Source organism: Ranitomeya imitator, chromosome 2 (assembly GCF_032444005.1).
Source record: "Ranitomeya imitator isolate aRanImi1 chromosome 2, aRanImi1.pri, whole genome shotgun sequence".
Classification (NCBI taxonomy): Eukaryota; Metazoa; Chordata; class Amphibia; order Anura; family Dendrobatidae; genus Ranitomeya; species Ranitomeya imitator.
In genome coordinates, this window is record NC_091283.1 from 614,290,032 (window position 1) to 614,313,228 (window position 23,197).

At 46.3% G+C, this 23,197-nt stretch overlaps 1 protein-coding gene across 2 annotated transcripts in view; it reads left to right on the top strand.

The window, feature by feature from the left end:
• The window catches only part of UTP18 (UTP18 small subunit processome component), a 62,951-nt gene extending 41,901 nt beyond the window's left edge, over window positions 1-21,050 (top strand). For both annotated transcript variants that reach the window (XM_069752498.1, XM_069752499.1), the window contains exons 9-15: window positions 9,442-9,542; window positions 12,967-13,057; window positions 15,232-15,355; window positions 17,747-17,921; window positions 20,033-20,178; window positions 20,273-20,313; window positions 20,861-21,050. In XM_069752498.1, coding sequence (XP_069608599.1) covers window positions 9,442-9,542; window positions 12,967-13,057; window positions 15,232-15,355; window positions 17,747-17,921; window positions 20,033-20,178; window positions 20,273-20,297 — 662 coding nt within the window. In that variant the 3' untranslated portion in view covers window positions 20,298-20,313; window positions 20,861-21,050. The remainder of the gene's footprint in view (window positions 1-9,441; window positions 9,543-12,966; window positions 13,058-15,231; window positions 15,356-17,746; window positions 17,922-20,032; window positions 20,179-20,272; window positions 20,314-20,860) is intronic.
• The last annotated feature ends 2,147 nt before the right edge of the window (window positions 21,051-23,197 follow it).

Below are 23,197 nucleotides of genomic sequence, written 5' to 3' on the forward strand. Positions count from 1 at the left end.
AAAGAGGAGACTCTTAAAGAAGAAGTTACAGGTCTGTGAGAGCCAGAAATCTTGATTGTTTGTTTCTGACCAAATACTTATTTTCCACCATAATATGCAAATAAAATGTTAAAAAAACAGACAATGATTTTCTGGATTTTTTTTTCTCAGTTTGTCTCCCATAGTTGAGGTCTACCTATGATGTAAATTACAGACGCCTCTCATCTTTTTAAGTGGTGGAACTTGCACTATTGCTGACTGACTAAATACTTTTTTGCCCCACTGTATATAGCGCCAACATATTCCCCAGCGCTTTACAGCTTCAAACACAACAGTCATAAGTAACAATGTTAACAATACTATAATTAAAGCAACACAAGACGACCCTGCTCGTGAGAGCTTACAATCTACAATGAGGTGGGGAAATACAAAGCAAGTGTGTATTTACAATGATGGTCCAGCCATCTTCAGGGAGTGGGGGATAGATGGAAGTAGTGAATGGGCTACACACAAACAAAATAACTGATTAGGGAACATGATAGGCCGCTCTGAACAAATGTGTTTTGAGGGAGCGCCTAAAACTATGCAAATTGTGGATGGTCCTAATTTCTTGGGGTAGAGCATTCCAGAGGATTGGCGCAGCACGGGAGAAGTCTTGTAGTCGGGAGTGGGAGGTATGGATTAGTGCAGAGGTTAGTCGAAAGTCATTTGCAGAGCGCAGAGGTCGGTTAAGCCGATAGACAGAAATGAGGGAGGAGATGTAAGGGGGTGCTGCACTGTGGAGAGCTTTGTGGGTGAGAACAAGTACTTTGAATTGTATCCTGTAATGAATGGGCAGCCAGCGTAATGACTGGCGAAGAGTGGACGCGTTTGAGTAACGATTAGCTAGATAGATGACCCTGGCTGCTGCATTAAGGATAGACTGGAGAGGGGAAAGGAAAGTCGAGTGAGGGGGAGGCCAATTAATAGAGCGTTGCAGTAGTTCAGGCGGGAGTGGATCAGGGCGACAGTGAGGGGTTTTGTTGTTTCTATGGTTAGAAAAAGGCGGATTCTAGAGATGTTCTTAAGGTGTAAGTGGCATGAGCGGGCAAGAGATTGTATATGGGATGTGAAGGAGAGATCGGAGTCAAACATAACACCCAGACAGCGCGCCTGCTTCCGGGGTGTTATTATGGTGCCACCCACGGAGAGGGAAACGTCAGATTTAGGGAGGTTAGTAGATGGTGGGAGCAGAAGAAGCTCAGTTTTGGAGAGGTTGAGTTTCAGATAGAGAGCGGACATGATGTCAGAGACTGCGGACAGACAGTCAGTAGTGTTCTGTAGTACAGCAGGAGTAAGGCCAGGGGATGACGTATATAGTTGTGTCGTCATCATAAAGATGGTACTGAAAGCCAAATCTGCTGATGGTCTGTCCAATTGGGGCAGTGTAGAGGGAGAAGAGAAGGGGGCCAAGGACTGAGCCCTGGGGTACCCTGACAGTGAGGGGGAGAGGAGATGAAGTGGAGCCAGAGAACAGAACACTGAAGGAGCAGTCAGAAAGATAGGAGGAGAACCAGGAGAGAGCAGTGTCCTTAATGCCAAGTGACTGGAGCCTAGAGAGTAAGAGAGGGTGGTCAACAGTGTCGAAAGATCGAGAAGAATGAGCAGAGAGTGGTCACCATTACATTTTGCTGTCCGAAGGTCCTTGGTCACTTTGAGTGCAGTTTTTGTCGAGTGTAGGGGCGGAAGCCGGACTGTGAAGGGTCTAGGAGGGAGTGAATGGAGAGGTAACGGGTAAGGCGGGAGTAGACTAGGCGCTCCAAGAGTTTAGAGATGAAGGGGAGATTGGAGACAGGTCTGTAGTTGTTTGTGCAGGATGGGTCGAGAGTGGGTTTCTTTAGTAACGGAGTAATGATAGTGTTTGAAGGAGGAGGGGAAAATTCCAGAGGAGAGGGAAAGATTACCAGATCGTCTGGATCTACTTTCTCAGGGCCCGATCTACCACCAAAACTCAGAGGCCCTGCGTTTGATGGCTTGGCCGTTGAATCCTGGGTTCTGACTCGCACAGGTTTTTCCCGTGAGGTAGTTTCCACTTTGATCAATGCCCGAAAGACGGTGTCATCGCGCATCATCAGATCTGGAAGATCTTTTTTGAATGGTGCAGAAGCAGAGGTCGCCCTGTGTTGGTTTTCAACATCTCTACCATCCTGGATTTCCTCCAATCCGGTCTGGATTTGGGGCTTTCGCTGAGTTCCCTTAAAGGGCAGGTCTCGGCCTTGTCAGTCCTTTTTCAACGAAAAATTGCTTCCAAATCCCAGGTCAGTACGTTCTTTCAGGGAGTCTCTCACGTGGTGCCCCCCTACAAAGCACCTCTAGAGGCTTGGGACCTTAATCTGGTCCTAGGTGTCCTGCAGGAATCGCCCTTCGAGCCGTTGCAGGACCTCTCTCTACCTCTCCTTTCATGGAAGGTGGCTTTTCTCGTCGCTATTACCTCGATCAGACGAGTCTCGGAGTTGGCTGCCCTTTCCTGTCGGACGCCGTTCCTTACATCCCACCGTGACAAGGTGGTCCTCAGACCGTCCCCTACCTTCCTCCCAAAGATGGTGTCTTCCTTCCACCTCAACGAGGATATTCTACTTCCGTCATTTTGTCCTGCTCCAACGCAACGCATGGAGAAGGCTCTTCACGCCCTGGATCTTGTGAGAGCTCTTAGGAAGTACATGTATAGGATGGCACCTTTTCGACAGACGGAAGCTCTGTTCGCGCTCCCGGCAGGACACCGTAAGGGACTGGCTGCTTCTAAGTTGACAATCGCCAGATGGATTCGGTCGACTATTCAAGAGGCTTCCCGCGTCACAGGCAAGCCTATCCCTGCGGGCCTCAGGGCACACTCCACTCGGTCGGTGGGTGCTTCCTGGGCCATTTGGAATCAAGTGTCTGCAGAGCAAGTTTGCAAAACTGCGACCTGGTCTAGCCTGCACACTTTCTCAAAGCATTACAATGTCCATACTCAGGCATCTTCAGATGCAAGCCTGGGTAGGTGTATTCTGCAGGCAGCGGTAGCGCACCTGTAGACAGCAGGTGCCATAAGTTTACACTGTTGGGTTATTTCCCACCCAGGGACTGCTTTTGGACGTCCCATGGTCCTGTGTCCCCCAATGTGGCGATGGAGAAATAGGGATTTTTGTGTACTCACCGTAAAATCCTTTTCTCCGAGCCACTCATTGGGCGACACAGTACCCACTCCTGTTTTGGCTTGTTGCCTATGAGTGTTTTAGCCTCTGACATGTTGTTCCTAAGGATAAATTTTGTTAATCTCCTACTGCTTTGCTACCGAACTGGTATTATCTGGATCCAGCGGGCGGTGTATTACTTAGTGTCAGCCTCCTAGTGGCAGCAGCATACACCCACAGTCCTGTGTCCCCCAATGAGTGGCTCGGAGAAAAGGATTTTACGGTGAGTACACAAAAATCCCTATATTATATAGTCATTGCAAACAGTGATTTATTTCAAATGTTTATTTCTGTTAATGTTCATGATTATGGCTTACAGCCAATGAAAACCCAAAAGTCATTATCTCTGTAAATTAGAATACTTTATAACACCAGCTTGAAAAATTATTTCTCCTTCGCCTCATTGGGGGACACAGTGTATGCTGCTGCCACCAGGAGGCTGGCACTAAGTATTACAAAGAAAGTTAGCTCCTCCTCTGCACTATACACCCTCCTGCTGGCTCCCAGAGAACCAGTTCTTTCTTAGTGTCCATAGGAGGCACACGGACGGGTCTGCTATTCAGACCCAAAACTCTTTATTATTTTACTTTTCAATTTTGATTACATTTTTGATTTTGATTTTTCCGTGGACGAATGGGGCGACGGATTCTTTCAAGGTTCCGATCTCCCTGAACCATCAACAGGCGAGCACGGAGAGTGTCGCCTCTCCGTATCCTCTCCTGCGACGTGCCACGCCTGGGCTGATTCTTATAGGCGACAGGTCTCTTCAAGGGCACCGATCTCTTCGCACCATCAACAGACGAGCATATGGAGTGTTGCCTTCACGTATCTTCTTCAGCCAGGCCTAATGCCGGACAATTGGCCCTGTCCTTCCGGGGGCTTGAACTCCTTGGATGTACAGAGGCCCCTCTCTTTGGCGATCGAGCAGCCCCCACTGCACCACCACTGTTAAAGCAAATGGTATAAGGAGGCGGACGGTTCCTCTCCACCTCCCTAACAAAGGGATGGTGGATTGAGGTTTACCCCTCTATCCCTGCACCGTCCATGCTGCAATACCTTGCCTGCAGCAGAATAATAGAGTGCATGCGCTTTCCTCGGCGCTGAAACCCAGTCATCCGCGGTGGCTCCATGCCAGGACACGCACCGATGGTGAGTGGATCCAGTTAGCGATGGGCCTCTGCAGTGGGATATTCACATGCTGACAGGCAGCCTCAGCCATAGCTACCCTGTTGCCCACCTCCCTGAGGTAATGCTCCGGCCGGCTGCAAAAATTTAGTCCCCAGCTTCAGCCGATGTGTAGGCCTCATCCGGAAGCAGCACTATGGTGCGCTAAGGCGGCTCCGCCCACTTTTCTCGAGCTTCTCACCTGGCAGCGCTCATTTTTTCTCGGCCACCCCAAAGCCCCCCCCCACTTCTACCCCTGGTATTGCTCCCGCCAGCTGTGGAAATTTAGGCCCTGGCTTGGGCCTATTCATGGAAGTCATGAGGCTCCGCCCATATCATGGCTGTGGCTCCGCCCCCAAATTTGTGCGCCCTCGCTCTCTGCGTGAGTTTACCGCCTCTGCAACTCCTGGTGGCCATCTTAGTCCACCCAGACGGCTCACAGGGGGGCGACAGATTTACATTAAAGGGTCACAACAACTCTGCAACATCAGTACCCGGGTAAGGAAGTACTGCTCTCTACCTGCATTTTCCCCCTGTAGTGTTTCCCTGGTCTTAAAGGCACATGACCAGCATTCCGTGGTTTTAAAGGCACATGACCAGCATTCCCTGATCTTAAAGGCACTTGACCAGCATTCCCTGGTCTTAAAGACATATGACCAGTCCGAAACCGGTCACCCCAAATGAGCTCAGGAGCCCTCTGCCGCCGCAGAGTACCTAGTTCCCCTGAGTGGGCTTTGTCTCTGCCGCAATCCATGGCTTCTCTGACCAAGAGATTGAATCCCTCCGTGGCTTGGAGTGCTCGCAGGACCGATCTAGATGGTCCCTCTCCTACATGGGAGCCGTCGGCTATCGGGCTGCAAGTATTCTAGAAGCGTACAGGCGTCTAGAAATCGGGAGCTTCATTTCCTGATCTCCCTCACTAATGATTTTCTGAGAACAAGACTCTAAATATGAATTGGATATTGCCTTGGATCTGGACTCTCCAGAACTTCAGAAAAGGATGGATTTGCCTATTTAGACCATCAGCCAATCTCTAGATTGACGAGGACTCCGGTTCTGCTCTAGATGACGCAGTGTCCTCAAAAGGAGACTAAACTCCCTCTTAGAGCATTTGCTATTCACCCGGACAGGGAGCGTCCGGATAAGCTATTTACTGGACAGAAGTCTCTTCAAGCGTGGTATCTTTTTTCAGCCAATATGCGAACACGCATGTATACCCCCTACGACGTGGGATGCCATGCCTTGTCTGGTTTTTAGGGACGACGGGTCCTTTAAAGGGCACCGGTCTCCCCACACCATCAACAAGAGGAGCACATGGAGTGTCGCCTCCATGTATCCTCTTCTGCAGCCAGGTCAAACGCTGGACAACCAGCCCTGTCCACCCGGGCCTGAACTCCGTGGATGTACAGAGGCACCCTTTTAGCGTCTGAGCAGCCCCCTCTGCATCACCACTATTTAGCAGATTATGCAAGAAGGCGGACGATCCCTCTCCACTTCCCTGTTTAAAAGGATGGTGGTTCGAGGTGTCATCATTTTAACTCTGCACCGTCAAAAGAGAGCGGCGATAGTAAGAGACGTTTTTTTATGACCTGCTGGATGCAGTCACGCATTCTGCCACTTTTCAGCTTAACCGGGTAGAATCTCCTGTGGTATACCTACCAGTATCCCTGCCCGATTGGTCATCAATTAAAAATACCACGGACTGTCAGATAGCAAATCTGGTTCATTCCGTCTTACAGCCTCGGATTCAGCACTCTACCCTTCCTTAGCCGCCACATGGGTTGCTAGAGCAATGGTCTCCTGGCCGGAGACATTAACTACTTTGATTCACAACAGTAACCTTTTCCTGAACACAGTACAGCTGGCCAGTCAAATCTCTTGAGCTGGAGACTGTGGTTCACGCCTCTTGGATGCGGCTAGTTGTGCAGCGCACTCAGCAGCAAATGCCATTTCATTCAGAAGGGCATTATGACTCAGAGAATGTAAGCGTACTCTGCGTTCAAAAATCCTCTGACATCACTCCCTTACCAGAGTGGTTGGTTATTCGGTGAGAAGTTGGGACGTTCCTCATGGAGAAACAAAGGATCGAATGTTTCCTATAAACCCAACCAGCAGTGGAAGGGTTGCCCAAGACAGTCTAGATCTGAGGGATCTTTGTCTCAAAAAGGGGACGGAAAAGGTAAGACCGATCCTGGACCTCAAACTTCTAACAAGGTTGACAAGGTCCTCCTTCTTTGGATGGAGTTCCTCCATTCGGCCATTACCTCAATGGAAAAAGGTGGAGTTTCTGGCATCCTCGACATTCGGGATGTTTACCTCCACATTCCGATTTATGTTTTTTTTTTTTTTTTTTTTCCATTCGCGAACAGCATTTTCAGGTCACGACCTGCCCTTCGGCCTTGCTATCGCTCCAAGAGTGTTCACAATGGTCATGGCAGCTGTAATGTCCATCTTGCACCTTCGGGGCTTGTTTGTCCTGCTCTATCCGGTCAACTTTCTAGCCGTCCTTCTAGGACTGCGCTGAGTCCGACTATATCACTTGTGTTACCGTTTCTCACCTGGGCTGGCAGATTAAACTTAGATAAGTCTTCCTCATTTCCAGCCCAGCAGATATCCTTTTTGAGGATGATCCTTGACCCTTCAACAGGGAGCTTGCGCACTTGGTCACTCATCCCCTCATTCCATTTGATTTGCTATGAGGGTTCTGAGGAAAAATGGTGGCAGCAATGGAAGCAGTTTTCTGCAGGTTAGACAGGCTTTTAGAGGGTAGTCTCTGAGCTCCTTCCTCATCCAGGGGAGATCCTTTCTCCCGGTTCAATGATTATTTGTGACTACCGATGCCAGTCTTCTGACCTGGGGAGCGTAACCACACTGCTCAAGGCCCTCCGGTCATCTCGAGAATACACTCTCCTGATCATTGTTCTGGGGATCCGAACGGTACGGCTAGTCCTACAGCAGGTCCACTGCCTTCTGGCTGGTCACCCCATCTGAATTCAATCGGATAACGCCACGGCTGTTCTGTACATTAATAATCTCGGAGGTAACCGTGGCCAGGCGACCATGGCCGAGGTACTTCACATTCTCCGATGGGCTGGGATCAATCACTCGGTGATCTCGGTAGTACACATCCCTGGAGTAGAACTCTGGACTGCAGACTTCTTCAGCCGTCGGGGTCTCGCCTCAAGTGAGTGGGAACTTCATCCGAAAGTCTTCCAACAGATCTGCCTTCACTGGAGCATTCCAGATGTATATTGGATGGTATACAGACTGAATGCCAATGTACTGGAGTTCATAGTTCCATCACCCCTCTTCCACTACTTCAGAGAGTCTTTAGGAAGTGGAAAGGGTCCTAGTGATCCTTGGGTGATCTGCAATGACCACGTTAGGTTTTGTTTGCAGAGCTAGTACAACTCAGCGCCGATTTTCTCTGGCGGTTGTCGGATCGTCCAGATCTGCTCTCCAGGAACTGGTTCTGACCCAGGCGGGACTCTCACAACAAGTTGTCAGCAACTAGTGCTTGTAAGCCCGCCTCAGTACGCATTTTGTTTGGGGCAGAGATCACGGACGCCTTTCCCCCTTTTTTAGCTTTCCTTCAAAACAATCTAGATTCAGGCCTGACACTCAGCTCTTGCTATAAGTCTAGATTTTAGCTTTTTCAGTCTTATTGCAACAAAACTGCAAATAGGGACTTTCTCGCAGGGAGTTTTCCCATGCGGTTCTTCCATATCACCTACCCTTAGATCTTTGGGACCTTAATGGTCCTGAGGGGTCTTACAGTAGACTCCTTTTGATCCGGACAGACTTTACTGTCATGGAAGGTCACCTTTTTCTCTGCAGTCACGTCATTCAGGCGAGTCTTCGGAGCTAACCGATCTGTCTTTTCAGACTCTTTTCTTTTTTGCTATCAAGGCAAGGTTGTCCTCATGCCGTCCTCTTCCCTTGTTACCAATGTGGTATTGTACTCCCTCTGTTACGAGGACATCATTCTTTCCTTGTCTTGTTCGGCACCAGTCCACAAAACGGAATGAGGTACCCATACTCTGGACGAGGTGAGTGCTCTGAGAAGGTACGTATCGAGGACGGTGCCCTTCCAAAGGTTGGACACTTTATTTGGGCTTCCTGACAGTTGCAGGAAGAGTTTAGCCGCTTCATCGGCCATGGTAGCCTGGGGGATTCCTTACTCCATCTAGGGGTCCTTCCGTGTCAGAGGTCAGCATATCCCAGCAGGGATCAGGGCACTCCCCACTTCGTCGATAGTAGCTTCTTTGGCCATTAGGCACCAGGTGTCGGCAAAGCAGGCCGGCAAGGTTGCAGTTTCATCCAGTCCGCACACATTCTTGAAGCACTACAATATTCACACCCAGACTTCGGCAGATGTGAGTCTGGGCAGGTGGACTCCGCTGGCCCCGGTAGCTCATTCTTAGATAGTGGTTACGCAGGGCCTGATCTGTTATGTTGTCCCCACCCAGGGACTGCTTTGGGACGTCCCATGGTCTGTGTCCCCCAATGAGGCGAAGGAGAAATAGGGGTTTTTGTGTACTCACCGTAAAATCCTTTTCTCCGAGCCAATCATTGGGGGACACAGCACCCACCCTGTTAATGGCTCTGTACTTCTTCTGTAATTTGACATGTTATACTCTTATATGTTATTATTGATCTCCTACTGCTTTTGCACTGAACTGGTTCTCTGTGAGCCAGTATGAGGGTGTATACTGCAGGGGAGGAGCTAACTTTCTTTGTAATACTTAGTGTCAGCCTCCTGGTGGCAGCAGCATACACCCATGGCCTGTGTCCCCAATGATTGGTTTGGAGAAAAGGATTTTACTGTGAGTACACAAAAATCCCTATTTTTACTCATTGGATGACTCTTCCCTTTGTGGCTACATTATATATAGATATTGTAATCCCATGACACAAAGGATCTCTAGACTGAGTCCATGAAAGCAGATAGATATTAAATAGTTGTTGCAAGATATATGTGTATATAATGTGTAATATTTTTTGTGTCTTATAGGGTGTTTTTGTGTAAATATGTATGTGATTTTTTTATTTTTTTTATTTTCTACTTAATATATTCCTATTTCAGGCTTGGAGGAAAAGTGCATAAAACATTTTGAAGTGTCTCCAGATGGATCATTGCTTTTACTCGGAGGTTCCTCTGGATATATACATATGCTTTCCATGAAGGTAAAATTTTAATCCGAAGCAAATTAAAAATCCTCTTCTTGTTGGGCCTGGTTATTCACTAATGATATCTTTTATTTCTATGAGCAAAATGTTTAAAATAAAAAATAATCCAGTAACCCATTTAGTGAGGATGGGTCAGGATGAGACACCAGCTAGTTGTTGGTGAGACAGTGACAATATGGGGCTATGACTGCAGTATTCTCTAGTTAACCATATCATTGACTCATTCTGTACTTATTGTAACGTTCTACTGGATTCAAGACACAGAGGAGCAAAATTTAGATATTTTCATTTTGCTATGGACAGATGATGAGTCCGGGCATTAGTCTGCCTGAGGAGGCAAAATTTGAGAAGCCCGGACTAGTTTAAAATCTCTGAATATGTGAAATTCTTTTTTTAAATGCATTATTAGAAATTCTTAAAGTGAACCTGTCACCCCCAAAATGGAAGTTGAGCTGAGCCCACCAGCATCATGGGCTTATCTACAGCATTCTGTAATGCTGTAGATAAGCCCCCGATGTATCCTGAAAGATGAGAAAAAGAGGTTAGATTATACTCACCCAGGGGCGTTCCTGCTGCGGTCCAGTCCGATGGGCGTCACTGTCCGGGGCCTCTCATCTTCATAGGATGACGTCCTCTTCTTGTCTACATGCTGTGGCTCCGGCGTACTTTGTTTGCCCTGTTGAGGGCATAGCAAAGTACTGCAGTGCGCAGGCGTTGGGCCTCTCTGACCTTTCCCGGCGCCTGCGCACTGCAGTACTTTCCTCTGCCCTCAACACTGCAGACAAAGTACGCCGGAGCCACAGCGTGAAGACCAGATGGGGACGCCATCGTAAGAAGATGGGAGTCCCCGGACCGCGATGCCCACCGCAGCAGGACCGCCCCTGGGTGAGTATAATCTAACCTCTTTTTCTCATCTTTTAGGATATATCGGGGGTTTATCTACAGCATTCCAGAATGCAGTAGATAAGCCCCTGATGCTGGTGGGCTTAGTTCAACTTCCATTTTGGGGGGGTGACAGGTTCCCTTTAATTGAGTTCCTCATTCACAAAGGGAATTTCTCAGTTTAGGGACCTGCCACATACCTGATAGCCCAATGTGATGGGCTATGTAGAATTCTTCATTTAACATGTGTCTCCATTTCCCTTCAAGTTAAAGGGACTCTGGTCATGCCATGGAGCACCGAGTGGCAGGACATTGTTCAAACTAACATTTAAATACACCTTGCCACCTGATTGTTTTCCCTGTATCTCCTCGCCCGCCCTCTTATTTGATTGACAGTTCTGGCTTCATAGAGCCAGAAAAGGTAGGCGATATATGGAAACCAAGCAGGTAAGAAGGCGTATATAAATGATTGGCCCCACTGTGAAGCACCGAACGCCTGTACTTGGTGTGAAGTCATATGCTGACAGTCCCTTTAAATTTAATCACTGGTGATGTCTGCCGTGAAACAACCTGTTATCCACTTATCTTGGAACCGTTTTTTTTTTTATGTGACTGACCACTGGACTTCTTTTTAAAAAGTAGCTGACCACTATCTTGATATGTCTGTTTTACTAATTATGTAACAAATTTATAAGATTCTTTTCTTAGAATTTGTGTTGTGTGATTCCTCTGTTTTTTCCTCCTGGAAATTTAGGAATAAATTGACAAGGTTTTTTATTCACCTTGCTAAAGGGTTGCGACTCAATATAGTCAGCACTGATTGGGCAGCGTCAGTCGGTGTACGGACATACCCCAAACCAGTGGCACTCAGATGTGAATGTATTCATACATTTTTAGGTGGAATAGAAGACTAGTTCAGAATTCTCATTTACATAAATTTACCATAAATGGTGACCGTATTCGAGAATACTTCAGCTTTTAAGTACTGTGTTTTCCAAGTGGTTTCTGTTTCAGTGTTTTACATACCCTAGGCAAATAAAACGGGTCCTTGCCTAGACTCAACATCTACTATATAATTGTCTAAGGGTCACTTCCGTCTGTCTTTCTGTCTGTCTGTCTTTCTGTCACGGATATTCATTGGTCGCAGCCTCTGTCTGTCTTGGAAATCCAAGTCGCTGATTGGTCGTGACAAAACAGCCACGACCAATCAGCAACGGGCACAGTCCGCAAGAAAATGGCCGCTACTCCCCGCAGTCAGTGCCCGGCGCCCGCATACTCCCCTCCAGTCACACAGAGTTAATGCCGGCGGTAACGGACCGCGTTATGTTGTGGGTAACGCACTCCGTAACCGCTGCTATTAACCCTGTGTGTCCCCAACTTTTTACTATTGATGCTGCCTATGCGGCATCAATAGTAAAAAAAATGTAATGTTAAAAATAATAAAAAAACAAAAAACCTGCTATTCTCACCCTCCATAGTCCGCCGAGCCACACGCGCCTGCCGCCATCTTCCGTTCCCGGCGATGCATTGGGAAATTACCCAGAAGACTTAGCAGTCTCGCGAGGCCGCTAAGTCATCTGGGTAATTTCGCAATGCATCCTGGGAACGGAAGATGGCGGCAGCCACGCGCGTATCGCCGGAGCTTCGGTGGATCCCAGGGGGTGAGTATATAACTATTTTTTATTTTAATTATTTTTTTTAACAGGGATATGGTGCCCACACTGCTGTATACTACGTGGGCTGTGTTAGATACCGCGTGGCTGCTATATACTACATAGGCAGTGTTATATACTATGTGGGCTGTGCTATATATTACGTGGCCACTGTAATATACTACGTGGGCAGTGTTATGTACTACGTGGCTGCTATATACTGCGTGGGCAGTGTTATATACTACGTGGCTGCTATACACTGCGTGGGCAGTGTTATATACTACGTGGCTGCTGTATACTGCGTGGGCTGTGTTATATACTACGTGGCTGCTATATACTGTGTGGGCAGTCTTATGTACTACGTGGCTGCTATATACTGCGTGGGCTGTGCTATATATTACGTGGCCAGTGTTATATACTGCGTGGCCTGTGTTATATACTACGTCACCTGTGTTATACTGCGTGGCTGTGTTATACTGCGTGGGCTGTTATATAGTACGTGGCTGTGTTATATACTGCGTGGCCACTGTAATATATTGCGTGGCCTGTATTAACGCATCGGGTATTCTACAATATGTATGTATATAGTAGCCACATAGTATATAGCACAGGCCCCGTAGTATTTGTCTGCTATATACTACATGGCTTCTATATACTACGTGGCCTGTGCTATATACTATGTGGCTGCTATATACATACATAAATACATATTCTAGAATACCCGATGCGTTAAAATCGGGCCACCATCTAGTGACTAAATATGTGGGATGGATACCATGTAAAACCATGATGATTTCTCAAGCTGTTCTGCAAAGATGGACAGATCCTTTGCTATGTTGATTACTGCGTATACAGTATGCAAACAGGTCTTTTTTTTTTTTCATTAGACGAAAGAGCTGATTGGAAGTATGAAAATGAACGCGGAGTATGTACAAGCTGTATTTTCTTCAGACAACAGTAAAATCTTCTCAAATTGCGGTAAAGGATTTGTAAATACAATGGCTGTTTTTTTTTTATTACTTAAATGGGTTCTCCAAGAATGTGATAAAATGGCCCCCCACCACATTATTCAAGCAGCAGCCCGTCCTAGTCGTGTGTCAGGATGAGTGGCAGCAATCTGAAGAAACACTGCTCCCGAGAGCTGTGTCTCAACTGTCAGAGGGGCTGTATCATAAGTACGTATAACACTGAGCTGCCAGAGAAGGGCTATTACAGCAGAAGAAATAAATCTTCTCCTTGGCTGACTGAGCACAAATTATTATTATTATTTTTTCAGCCTCAATCCTGCGTGTCCAGTCTGCCGAGAAAAAGCATTATTTCTTCTGATATATAACAGTCCTTCTGCTAAGATTAGACGTAGGAGTGCTTATGATAAAGCTCAGTTGACATGGGTCTTGAGAGGTGTGTTTCTTAAGACTATATCTTGTCCTGTTACTTGACATGGTCAATTTGCCATTTTAGTTGCATGACGGGGACAATTGTTTTTTAAAGGTGCTCTCCATGAATGGGATAAGTGATGAAAGGTTTATGCAGCCATGCTTCGTTTCATACTGCCTATCTGTTGTGCAGTCTGACAGGTTCCCTTCAAAGTGAGTTTGCACAAATTCCTATAATCTAATGTGTTGAAAGTATGTCTAGTTAAAGGGGTCTTCCCATCTCCTAGATCCTATCCCAATATGTAGTAGGAATAATAATAATAGCAAATATCTCCAATTAGAAATGTAGTATAGTTTTTCTGTTTCGCTATGTCTTTCCTCATGTGCAGGCATTGCAAGAACTTAAAGATCCATGGTTACGACCATTAGCAACTAGCTAACTGTCACTATATCAGTGGTCGTAACCATGGATACCTAGGATGAGGAAGGGTGTGGCTCCCTCTGCTCTAACACTGCACTCCTCCCATTGAACTGCAGGTGTTCTCAACCAATTGTAGTCTTGCAGCCCAAGAGAGACATGTTTGTCCATTATTGTAATAGTAAGGCTAGGTTCACATTGCGTTAACAACAGCCCGTTCAACACATGCGTTAACGCAAGTGCCGATATGTCATCGCGCTAGCGCAGATAGAGCTTGCAGATGCTCTATGTGCGCTAGCAGTGACGGACCCGGAAACGCTGCAGCCCCCGTCCCAGGGTCCATCACTCAATGACGGCACATCGCTAGCGCAAGCCCATTGTGGGCGTGCGCTAGCGATGCGTCCGACATAGCAATTAATGGCGTCGTTAACGGACTACTTTACACCGCATTATGCCGCGGTGTAACGTAGTCCATCTAACGGACGCCCATAACAAAGTGTGAACCCTGCCTAAGAGACCTAGCACTCAACTTTAGGTAAGATGCAGCAGGAAAAATTTATTGTAGTAAATACAGGAAAACGTTTCGGTCAATTGTGACCTTCATCAGTTACAGGAGGGTATTAAATCAAAGCCGGTAATGGGAATTCTAATCGCTGCACGATCATATATCAAAATTAGTTCAGCGTGGTTGTTGTAGGCAAACCTGCTATGAGCAAATAGGAAGATTCCTGGATCTTCAGTGCTCTCCGACGCAGCATCCACGGCTTGTCCACTTCATTCAGTAAAGCTGCTAAAAGATCGTGAGTCATTGCCCCAACAGTGACTCTCCTGGACTAATTGGACCCCAAAGCCCTTCGTTTTATCAATACCATTACAGTAAGAATTTTTCATCAAAGGATATTTACACCTCTTTTGTGCTTTCAATGCAAAAAAAAACATGAAAAATGAAACATTGCTAAGTCTTGTTTTTTTTTGTCTGACCTCACGTAAAATAATTTCTTACTGTTTTTTCTTTGTATGCAGACTTTCTTTATGATTACAGTGTATAAACAACCCCTATCTAGTCTTATCAGCAATTGAAATCCAGGGTTTCTCCCCTTAACAAGTGTTATGAAGACCACCCAGAATCGGTCTCATTCTTGGCATAAAATATACCATATTTGCATTGACCACTCCTACAGCAATGCGAAGGCCAAAAGATAGTTCTGTACATGTGGCTTCCCTCTGTTCCTTCATCATTTCCATGGGCAAACCCCAGTGTAACCTCCTTAGACCTATCGTGTTCCAGACCTCTTTCTATGCATAAATGATGTGATCCGCCGTCCACCTCACTGCTATACCTGCTTTACTTTCTTTAGATGAAGGTCATGTGTACGTGTGGGATGTAAAAAGCAGGCGGTGTCTCAACAAGTTTATTGATGATGGCAGCTTACGTGGGACCTCTCTTGCTGTATCTAAAGACGGCCGATACGTGTCTTGTGGGTAAGTGTACTGTCGGCAAACACTTGTATGGCGTATTAACCTTTCATGCTTAATTCATACCATGCCTTTGTATCCCACTGAAAGGTACTATATCATTTTAACGTTGACAGTAGATATAAATCCATCAAGTTCAACCTTTGGTCTAACATGTTGATCCAGAGGACATCACAAACCGTATTAGGAAGATGCAAAGTGATCCCATATTAGGAGAAAAATTCCTTCCCGACGCCAAACAATGCATTCTGAATCGTCCCATCACAGAATCTAGTGCCCACAATGTCCTATTTTATTTTTTAAGAAAAGTATCCAGGCCCGTCTTGAACTATTTTTTTAGTGAATCAAATATATGTGCTAGAGATGAGCTTGAAACCACGGTTAATGTCTGCTTTCTGTTTGTGGACTAGCTTAGGGTGCTTTCACATTGCATTCTGTGTCCCTGTCGGGGCATATGTCCGGAATCTCCCAATTAACGGGATCCGGACGCATGCGCTGACAGGGCTGTAGACTATAATGGTGCCGGCAGAGTAAACGTGTGCTCTGCCGTGCATCGTTTTCGAAGGTGTACACCTACAGGAGGCAGACACTCAGGTATAGTAGACTGCGTTTGAGTGTCCGCATCCTGTTGATGTACACTCCCCAAAAATGTGCATGGCAGATACCACGTTCACTCTCCAATTACAGTCGACGGCCCCATTGCCGCATGCGTCCGGATCCCGTTTTGCTGGTGATTTCGGAAGTATGACCCAATGGGAGCACCGAACGCAATGTGAAAGCACCCTTACTGTCAGGATTCCCCGACACAATGGTGAAGTCTTGCCAGCTTGGGATCTTGGACGTTAAGGAAATAAGCATATTTACTATTCATGGCATCCTCTGCTGCTAAACTACCGTATTTTTCGGACTATAAGACGCACCGGACCATAAGACGCACCCCAAATTTGGGGTGAAAATTGCAGAAAAAAAGATTTTTTATAACATGGGGGTCCATCTTATTGTCCGAATTTACAGTATCTTATGGCGGTGGCAGAGCAGGGTCACAGGAGGCAAGGTGGGGTGATGCTGGGATGAGGAGGTGCTGGGATGAGAAGGTGCTGGGATGAGAAGGTGCTGGGATGAGAAGGTGCTGGGATGAGAAGGTGCTGGGATCAGGAGGTGCTGGGATCAGGAGGTGCTGGGATCAGGAGGTGCTGGGATCAGGAGGTGCTGGGATCAGGAGGTGCTGGGATCAGGAGGTGCAGTGAGAGGTATGGCGTGAGAGGGGTCCCTGGCGTACCATGCAGGCTTACCTAGGTGGCAGAGGTGCGGTGGCAGAGGTCCGGTGGCAGAGGTGCGATGGCGGGGGTGTGGCAGCAGAGGAGGCGCAGGAAGCGGGGTCCCTTTCCCCGGTATGGTGATGCAGCAGGCCCGGTATGCAGCAGAGCCGGGTGAATCCTCTTGTTATCGGTGGGCGCGGCCATCTTCCTGAGGCCGCGCGTGTGCAGATGAAGCGCTCTGCTCCCGGGGCTTCAGGAAAATGGCCGCGGGAGGCCGCGCGTGCGCAGATGGAGATCGCGGCGGCCATTTTCCTGAAGCCCCGGGAAGCAGAGCGCTCCATCTGCGCACGCGCGGCCTCCGGAAAATGGCCGCCACCACCGATAACAAGAGGATTCACCCGGCTCTGCTGCATACCGGGCCTGCTGCATCACCATACCGGGGAAAGGGACCCCGCTTACTGCGCCTCCTCTGCCGCCACACCCCCGCAACCGCACCTCTGCCACCGGACCTCTGCCACCGCACCTCTGCCACCTAGGTAAGCCTGCATTGTGACTATTAGACGCACCCCCCATTTTCCCCCCTTTTTTGGGGGGGAAAAAGTGCGTCTTTTAGTCCGAAAAATACGGTATCTCTTCTGACAGATTGCAAAAATGTAATGTGATCCTAGCCTATGGCATCGAAATTTTGTGCATACGATGTTAGAGAAGGATGCAAAGTCATGCCCTTACAGTTAATTCCTATTGTCATTTGACTTTTTTTGGTAAAAATAAGACTGCTCACATTTATACTGTGCTCTACGCTGAGCACTTGCATCTTAAAATCTGAGTAAATCCCTGAAAAAACAAGTTCAGACAGAGCCATTTAGGACAGTGGGGCGGACTATCCCTTTGGACTGTTTTGTTGGACTCCGTGTCCAGTCTGTAGTGTTAATAATGCAGAATCCTTTTTATCTGCAGACTCACAATCTTTTCATTTTGTATGTAAATATGAAACATACAGTACAGTAGTTTTCAAGAGTAATTTTTTTGTGTGCCTTATTTCACCAGCTGTTGGAAATAGTCCTGTAAGTATGAAAATGCAGCTTAACTCTTTCTTCGTTCCGCATTTTGGTAACTTGTTGTAATTGTCATGTTTCAGCTCTGAATCTGGTGTTGTGAATGTGTACGGATATGACGACTGTCTGCAGAGCTCGGCCCCGAAACCTCTAAAGTCTGTAATGAACCTAGTAACAGCAGCCTCTACACAAGTATTTAATCCATGTTCAGAAATTTTGGCAGTTGCCTCCAACCAAACAGCTGATGCTGTTAAACTGGTAAGGGCGGTCATTATTTTTTTATCTCAGTGTTTCATTTCTGTGCAAAAAATAGTGTTTGGGAAAATAGAGGTAGTCTGCATAGCTGATACTTTCACACACAGGTATCATCCTGCACACCCTTAATGGGGCGTGGGTAACCTAAGATGGCTTCAAAGACTGTGCTGATATTGGGTCTCAGCACCGCCGCTGTTGGAGCAGATAGCCCTCTATCTGCAGCGGCAATCTGGCCCACCAGCCTTTCTCTAAGCCCACCTGCAAATTGGTGCCAAACAATCTTCTATGCAGTGTACTATTGTCACTCTCTTATAGGCTTAAGGTACCTTCACACATAACGATTTCGTTAACGATATTGTTGCTTTTTGTGACGTAGCAACGATATCGTTAACGAAATCGTTGTGTGACAGCGACCAACGATCAGGCCCCTGCTGGGAGATCGTTGGTCGCTGGGAATGATCAGGACCTTTTTTTTGGTCGCTGATCACCCGCTGTCATCGCTGGATCGGCGTGTGTGACGCCGATCCAGCGATGTGTTCACTGGTAACCAGGGTAAATATCGGGTTACTAAGCGCAGGGCCGCCGTAAAGCAGAGCACAGGGTTGACGTCACCGCTGTGCTCTGCTTTACGGTCGGCCAGCGCTGACACAGTGCAGGGAAGCTGACGCCGGGGGACAGACATCGGAATGTAAGTATGTAGTGTTTTTTTTTTTTTTTTTAACTTTTACAATGGTAACCAGGGTAAACATCGGGTTACTAAGCGCGGCCCTGCGCTTAGTAACCCAATGTTTACCCTGGTTACCCGGGGACTTCGGCATCGTTGGTTGCTGGAGAGCGGTCTGTGTGACAGCTCTCCAGCGACCACACAACGACCTAAACAGCGACGCTGCAGCGATCGGCATCGTTGTCTATATCGCTGCAGCGTCGCTTAATGTGACGGTACCTTTAGTGTTCCTTAACACCAAGTGCCACAATAGACACATAATGACAACTGGGAAATAAAGATGATTTGCTGCAATGTGTTTCAGTAGATATGATGGGGGTGTTACAGAGGTTAAAAGGGTTGCCCCTTTTAGTAAATCCATGTCTAAGTATGCCTTTATTGAATTGTGTGATGCCAAGTCTGTTATCTATTAGCTTTAGGGTATGTTCCCATGGTCCGTAAACGCTACGGGTTGGATGCTGCGTACATCCGCAGCTTCCAACCTACAGCGGCCAGACTTTTCAATAAATCCCATCTCCACTATGCGTGCACAGACGCCTCCAGCTTCCCTGCAGAGACGGACATGCGGCGCGTCTTTCCAGACTGCAGCATGTCTATTTATCTTGCAGAGACTGAGCGTCTCCGCAAGATAAATATGACAGTCCAGTGTATTGGACGCAGTGATTCCACATGGTTCAATAAACACATCCGGAATCACCGCACGTACAAAAGCCGGCAGGGCTTTGGAAGGGAGCGGACTTGTGCTGCGTCCAAAGCGCTGCTGATTACTGACCATGAGAACATACCCTTAGGGCAAGAGCATTTTGATAGATTATTTGACATAAACTCTTTAATATCTAATCCTTAAAAGGGTATCCAGGACTATTTTTTCTTCCTTTTGGTCCTATGAACTTAAGTAGTTAACTTCCTGTCTGTTGTGCCCAGCACAGATCTCTTCTGGTTCAAAACAGTCACAGACTGGCTGCTTATGTACTGTTTGACTTCAGGCAAAACAAAGTCGTCGGTCAGACAGGAGAAGGCAGCGGTGGGAAGGGAATAGAGCTGGAGTGACAGAGTTCAGATTTACATCTTCACCCTCATTTGCATATCAATTCAAGCGCTGATTTCTCACTAACTGTGTAACGGACTGGCCATGTAAAGGTATTGCTGGCCTTGTCATTGAAAGAGCTACATGCACTGGTGAATGGTGAAGTCCTGCTGACAGATTCCCTTCAAAAAACCCAATTAAGAATCACCGTGGCCCCCTTTTTTTTGGTTTACAGATTGTTCCAAGGGCAGGATCCCCATTGATTCTGTGTCATCTATTCTAAATTTAAGCTATCAATTTTAAAGTCTCCTTTAGACATTTTTTGTATTGCTAACATACTTCATTTTACATTTTTATCGTTAGGTTCATATACCTTCATTTACTGTTTTTTCAAACTTTCCCGTACAAGCGAAAAAGAAAATAATCCACTTTCCCCGAGCAATGGATTTCTCCCCTCATAGTGGCTTCTTTTCCATAGGAAACCACAAAGGTGAAGCCTTACTGTACAGGTAAGAAGTCATAAGTCACAAGACTAAATGTTGGCTGCCTAAACCTAGCAATGTTATACACAGGAATGCTGTAACTTCTTGTTCTTTTTCATAGGTTAAAACATTACTCTGATTTCTAATTATGAAGAATGAATGGTAAGAAAGCTGCACTGATGTTTTTTTTTTCCAATATTGGCCTATCCGAAACTCATTTGTTTTAGATTTATCAGGGTGCAGGAAATCAGATTCTCCCTAATGTACAGTAGTTATGTGGCAGGATTACACTTTTTATTTCTTTTAAATGGTGGCCCCTTTAATGGACTCCATACTCACAGGTTAGCTGCTGTTTGATTGCTGGTGGCTTCACTCCCTCGAATGCTCAATGATCACAAAACAGATCCCAGCTTAAAAAAAAAGTTTTTTTTGTTGGAAGAATTTTAATTATCGGACTTCCACGATATTATGCAGGTATTTTAGTTTTGGGGTCCATCTGTGTAATACTTAGCTTTTTAATTTTGTGTACAATAGCGACATCTAGTGGTCATTATTCATTAATGCAGATCAACTGAACAAACTTGTGAACCGCTCATACCCCGAATCAAACTTCTCTCACTTTTCTGATTAGATCTCTTAATCTTTTCCTATGTGGATTTTCAATCTCAGTAGCTGATGGGTCACCTGTGTTTTTTTTTTTTTTTTGCAGGTATATTATTGGAAGGCAGAGCAGAAGATGACCATTCTTCCATAAAGTTGATGTTCACACTTTAATATGTCACACAATGTTTTTACATTAAATTAAGTCTAGTTGCCCCCTTTATGGAAGAATACATTTTGTATCATATTGTCAGTGTACTTTTCTCTCCAAAATAAATATTTTTCTTTTGTAATTTTTACCTTCTTGATATTTTTTATCTACAGTGTTTATATGTATTTATAAAATAGATATTTTGAAGGAACTCAGCAGGGAGGTTGTTCCAAACATCTTGGAGAACTAACCACAGATCTTCTGTGGATGTAGGCTTATACAAATCCATCTGTCTCTTCATGTTATTACCCACAGACTCAATAATGCTGACATCGGGATTATATAGGGCCATATCACTTCCAGGACTCCTTGTCCTTTTTTGTACTGAAGATACTAGTCCCCGCAAAGTTCTAAAATGAAAATCATCAAGATCGGCTGCAGACCATAGGGGCACAGATATGCCGATCCATGCTAGCTGCTCACAGTATCATATTTATTGATCCGGTGATAATAAAAATATATATATATATATATATATATATATATATATATATATATATATATATATATAATTGTCTAAGGGGTTTTCCGTCTGTCTGTCTTTCTGTCTGTCCTGGAAATCCCGCCTCTCTGATTGGTCGAGGCCGCCAGGCCTCGACCAATCAGCGACCGGCACAGCGACGATAATGTCATAAAGGACGTAGACATCCCGCGTCTCTGATTGGTCAAGGCCTGGCGGCCTCGACCAATCAGCAACGGGCACAGCGACGATGATGTCATAATGGTTGCCATGGCGACGATGATGTCATAAAGGTTGCCTCGACCAATCAGCGACGGGCACAGCGACAATGATGTCATAATGGTTGCCATGGCGACAATGATGTCATAAAGGTTGCCTCGACCAATCAGCGACGGGCACAGTCTGCCGCGAATTCTGGAATCATCATTGTCCATATACTACGGGGACATGCATAATCTAGAATACCCGATGCGTTAGAATCGGGCCACAATCTAGTCTATATATAATTGTCTAAGGGTTTTTCCGTCTGTCTGTCTTCCTGTCTGTCTGTCTGTCCTGGAAATCCCGCGTCTCTGATTGGTCGAGGCCGCCAGGCCTCGACCAATCAGAGACCGGCACAGCATCGACGTAGAAATCCCATGTCTCTGATTGGTTGAGGCCGCCAGGCCTCGACCAATCAGCAACGGGCATAGCGACGATGATGTCATAAAGGACGTAGACATCTCACGTTTCTGATTCAGCGACGGGCACAGTATCGACGTAGATGTCATAATGGTTGCCATGGCGACGATGATGTCATAAAGGTTGCCTCGACCAATCAGCGACGGGCACAGTCTGCCGCGAATTCTGGAATCATCATTGTCCATATACTACGGGGACATGCACATTCTAGAATACCCGATGCGTTAGAATCGGGCCACAATCTAGTATATATATATATATATATATTAGATGGTGTCCCGATTCTAGCGCATCGGGTATTCTAGAATATGCATGTCCACATAGTATATTGCCCAGCCACATAGTATATTGCCCAGTCACGTAGTATATTGCACAGCGACGTAGTATATTGCCCAGTCACGTAGTATATTGCACAGCAACGTAGTATATTGCCCAGTCACGTACTATATTGCACAGCGACGTAGTATATTGCCCAGTCACGTAGTATATTGCCCAGTCACGTAGTATATTGCACAGCGACGTAGTATATTGCCCAGTCACGTAGTATATTGCACAGCGACGTAGTATATTGCCCAGTCACGTAGTATATTGCCCAGCTACGTAGTATATTGCACAGCGACGTAGTATATTGCCCAGTCACGTAGTATATTGCACAGCGACGTAGTATATTGCCCAGTCACGTAGTATATTGCACAGCGACGTAGTATATTGCCCAGTCACGTAGTATATTGCACAGCAACGTAGTATATTGCCCAGTCACGTAGTATATTGCCCAGCCACGTAGTATATTGCACAACGACGTAGTATACAGCACAGAGCCACGTAGTATATTGCCCAGTCACGTAGTATATTGTACAGTCACGTAGTATATAACAGTGGCCATGTAATATCTAGCACAGCCCATGCAGTACATAGCACAGCCCACATAGTATGTAACACTGGCCAGGTAGTATAGCCCACGCAGTATATAGCAGTGTGGACACCATATCACTGTTTAAAAAAATTGTTCTATACTCACCCGCCGGGATCCAATCCAGCGAAGCTGTCCTGATGCGCGCACGGCTGCCGCCATCTTCCCAGATGACTTAGGCTAC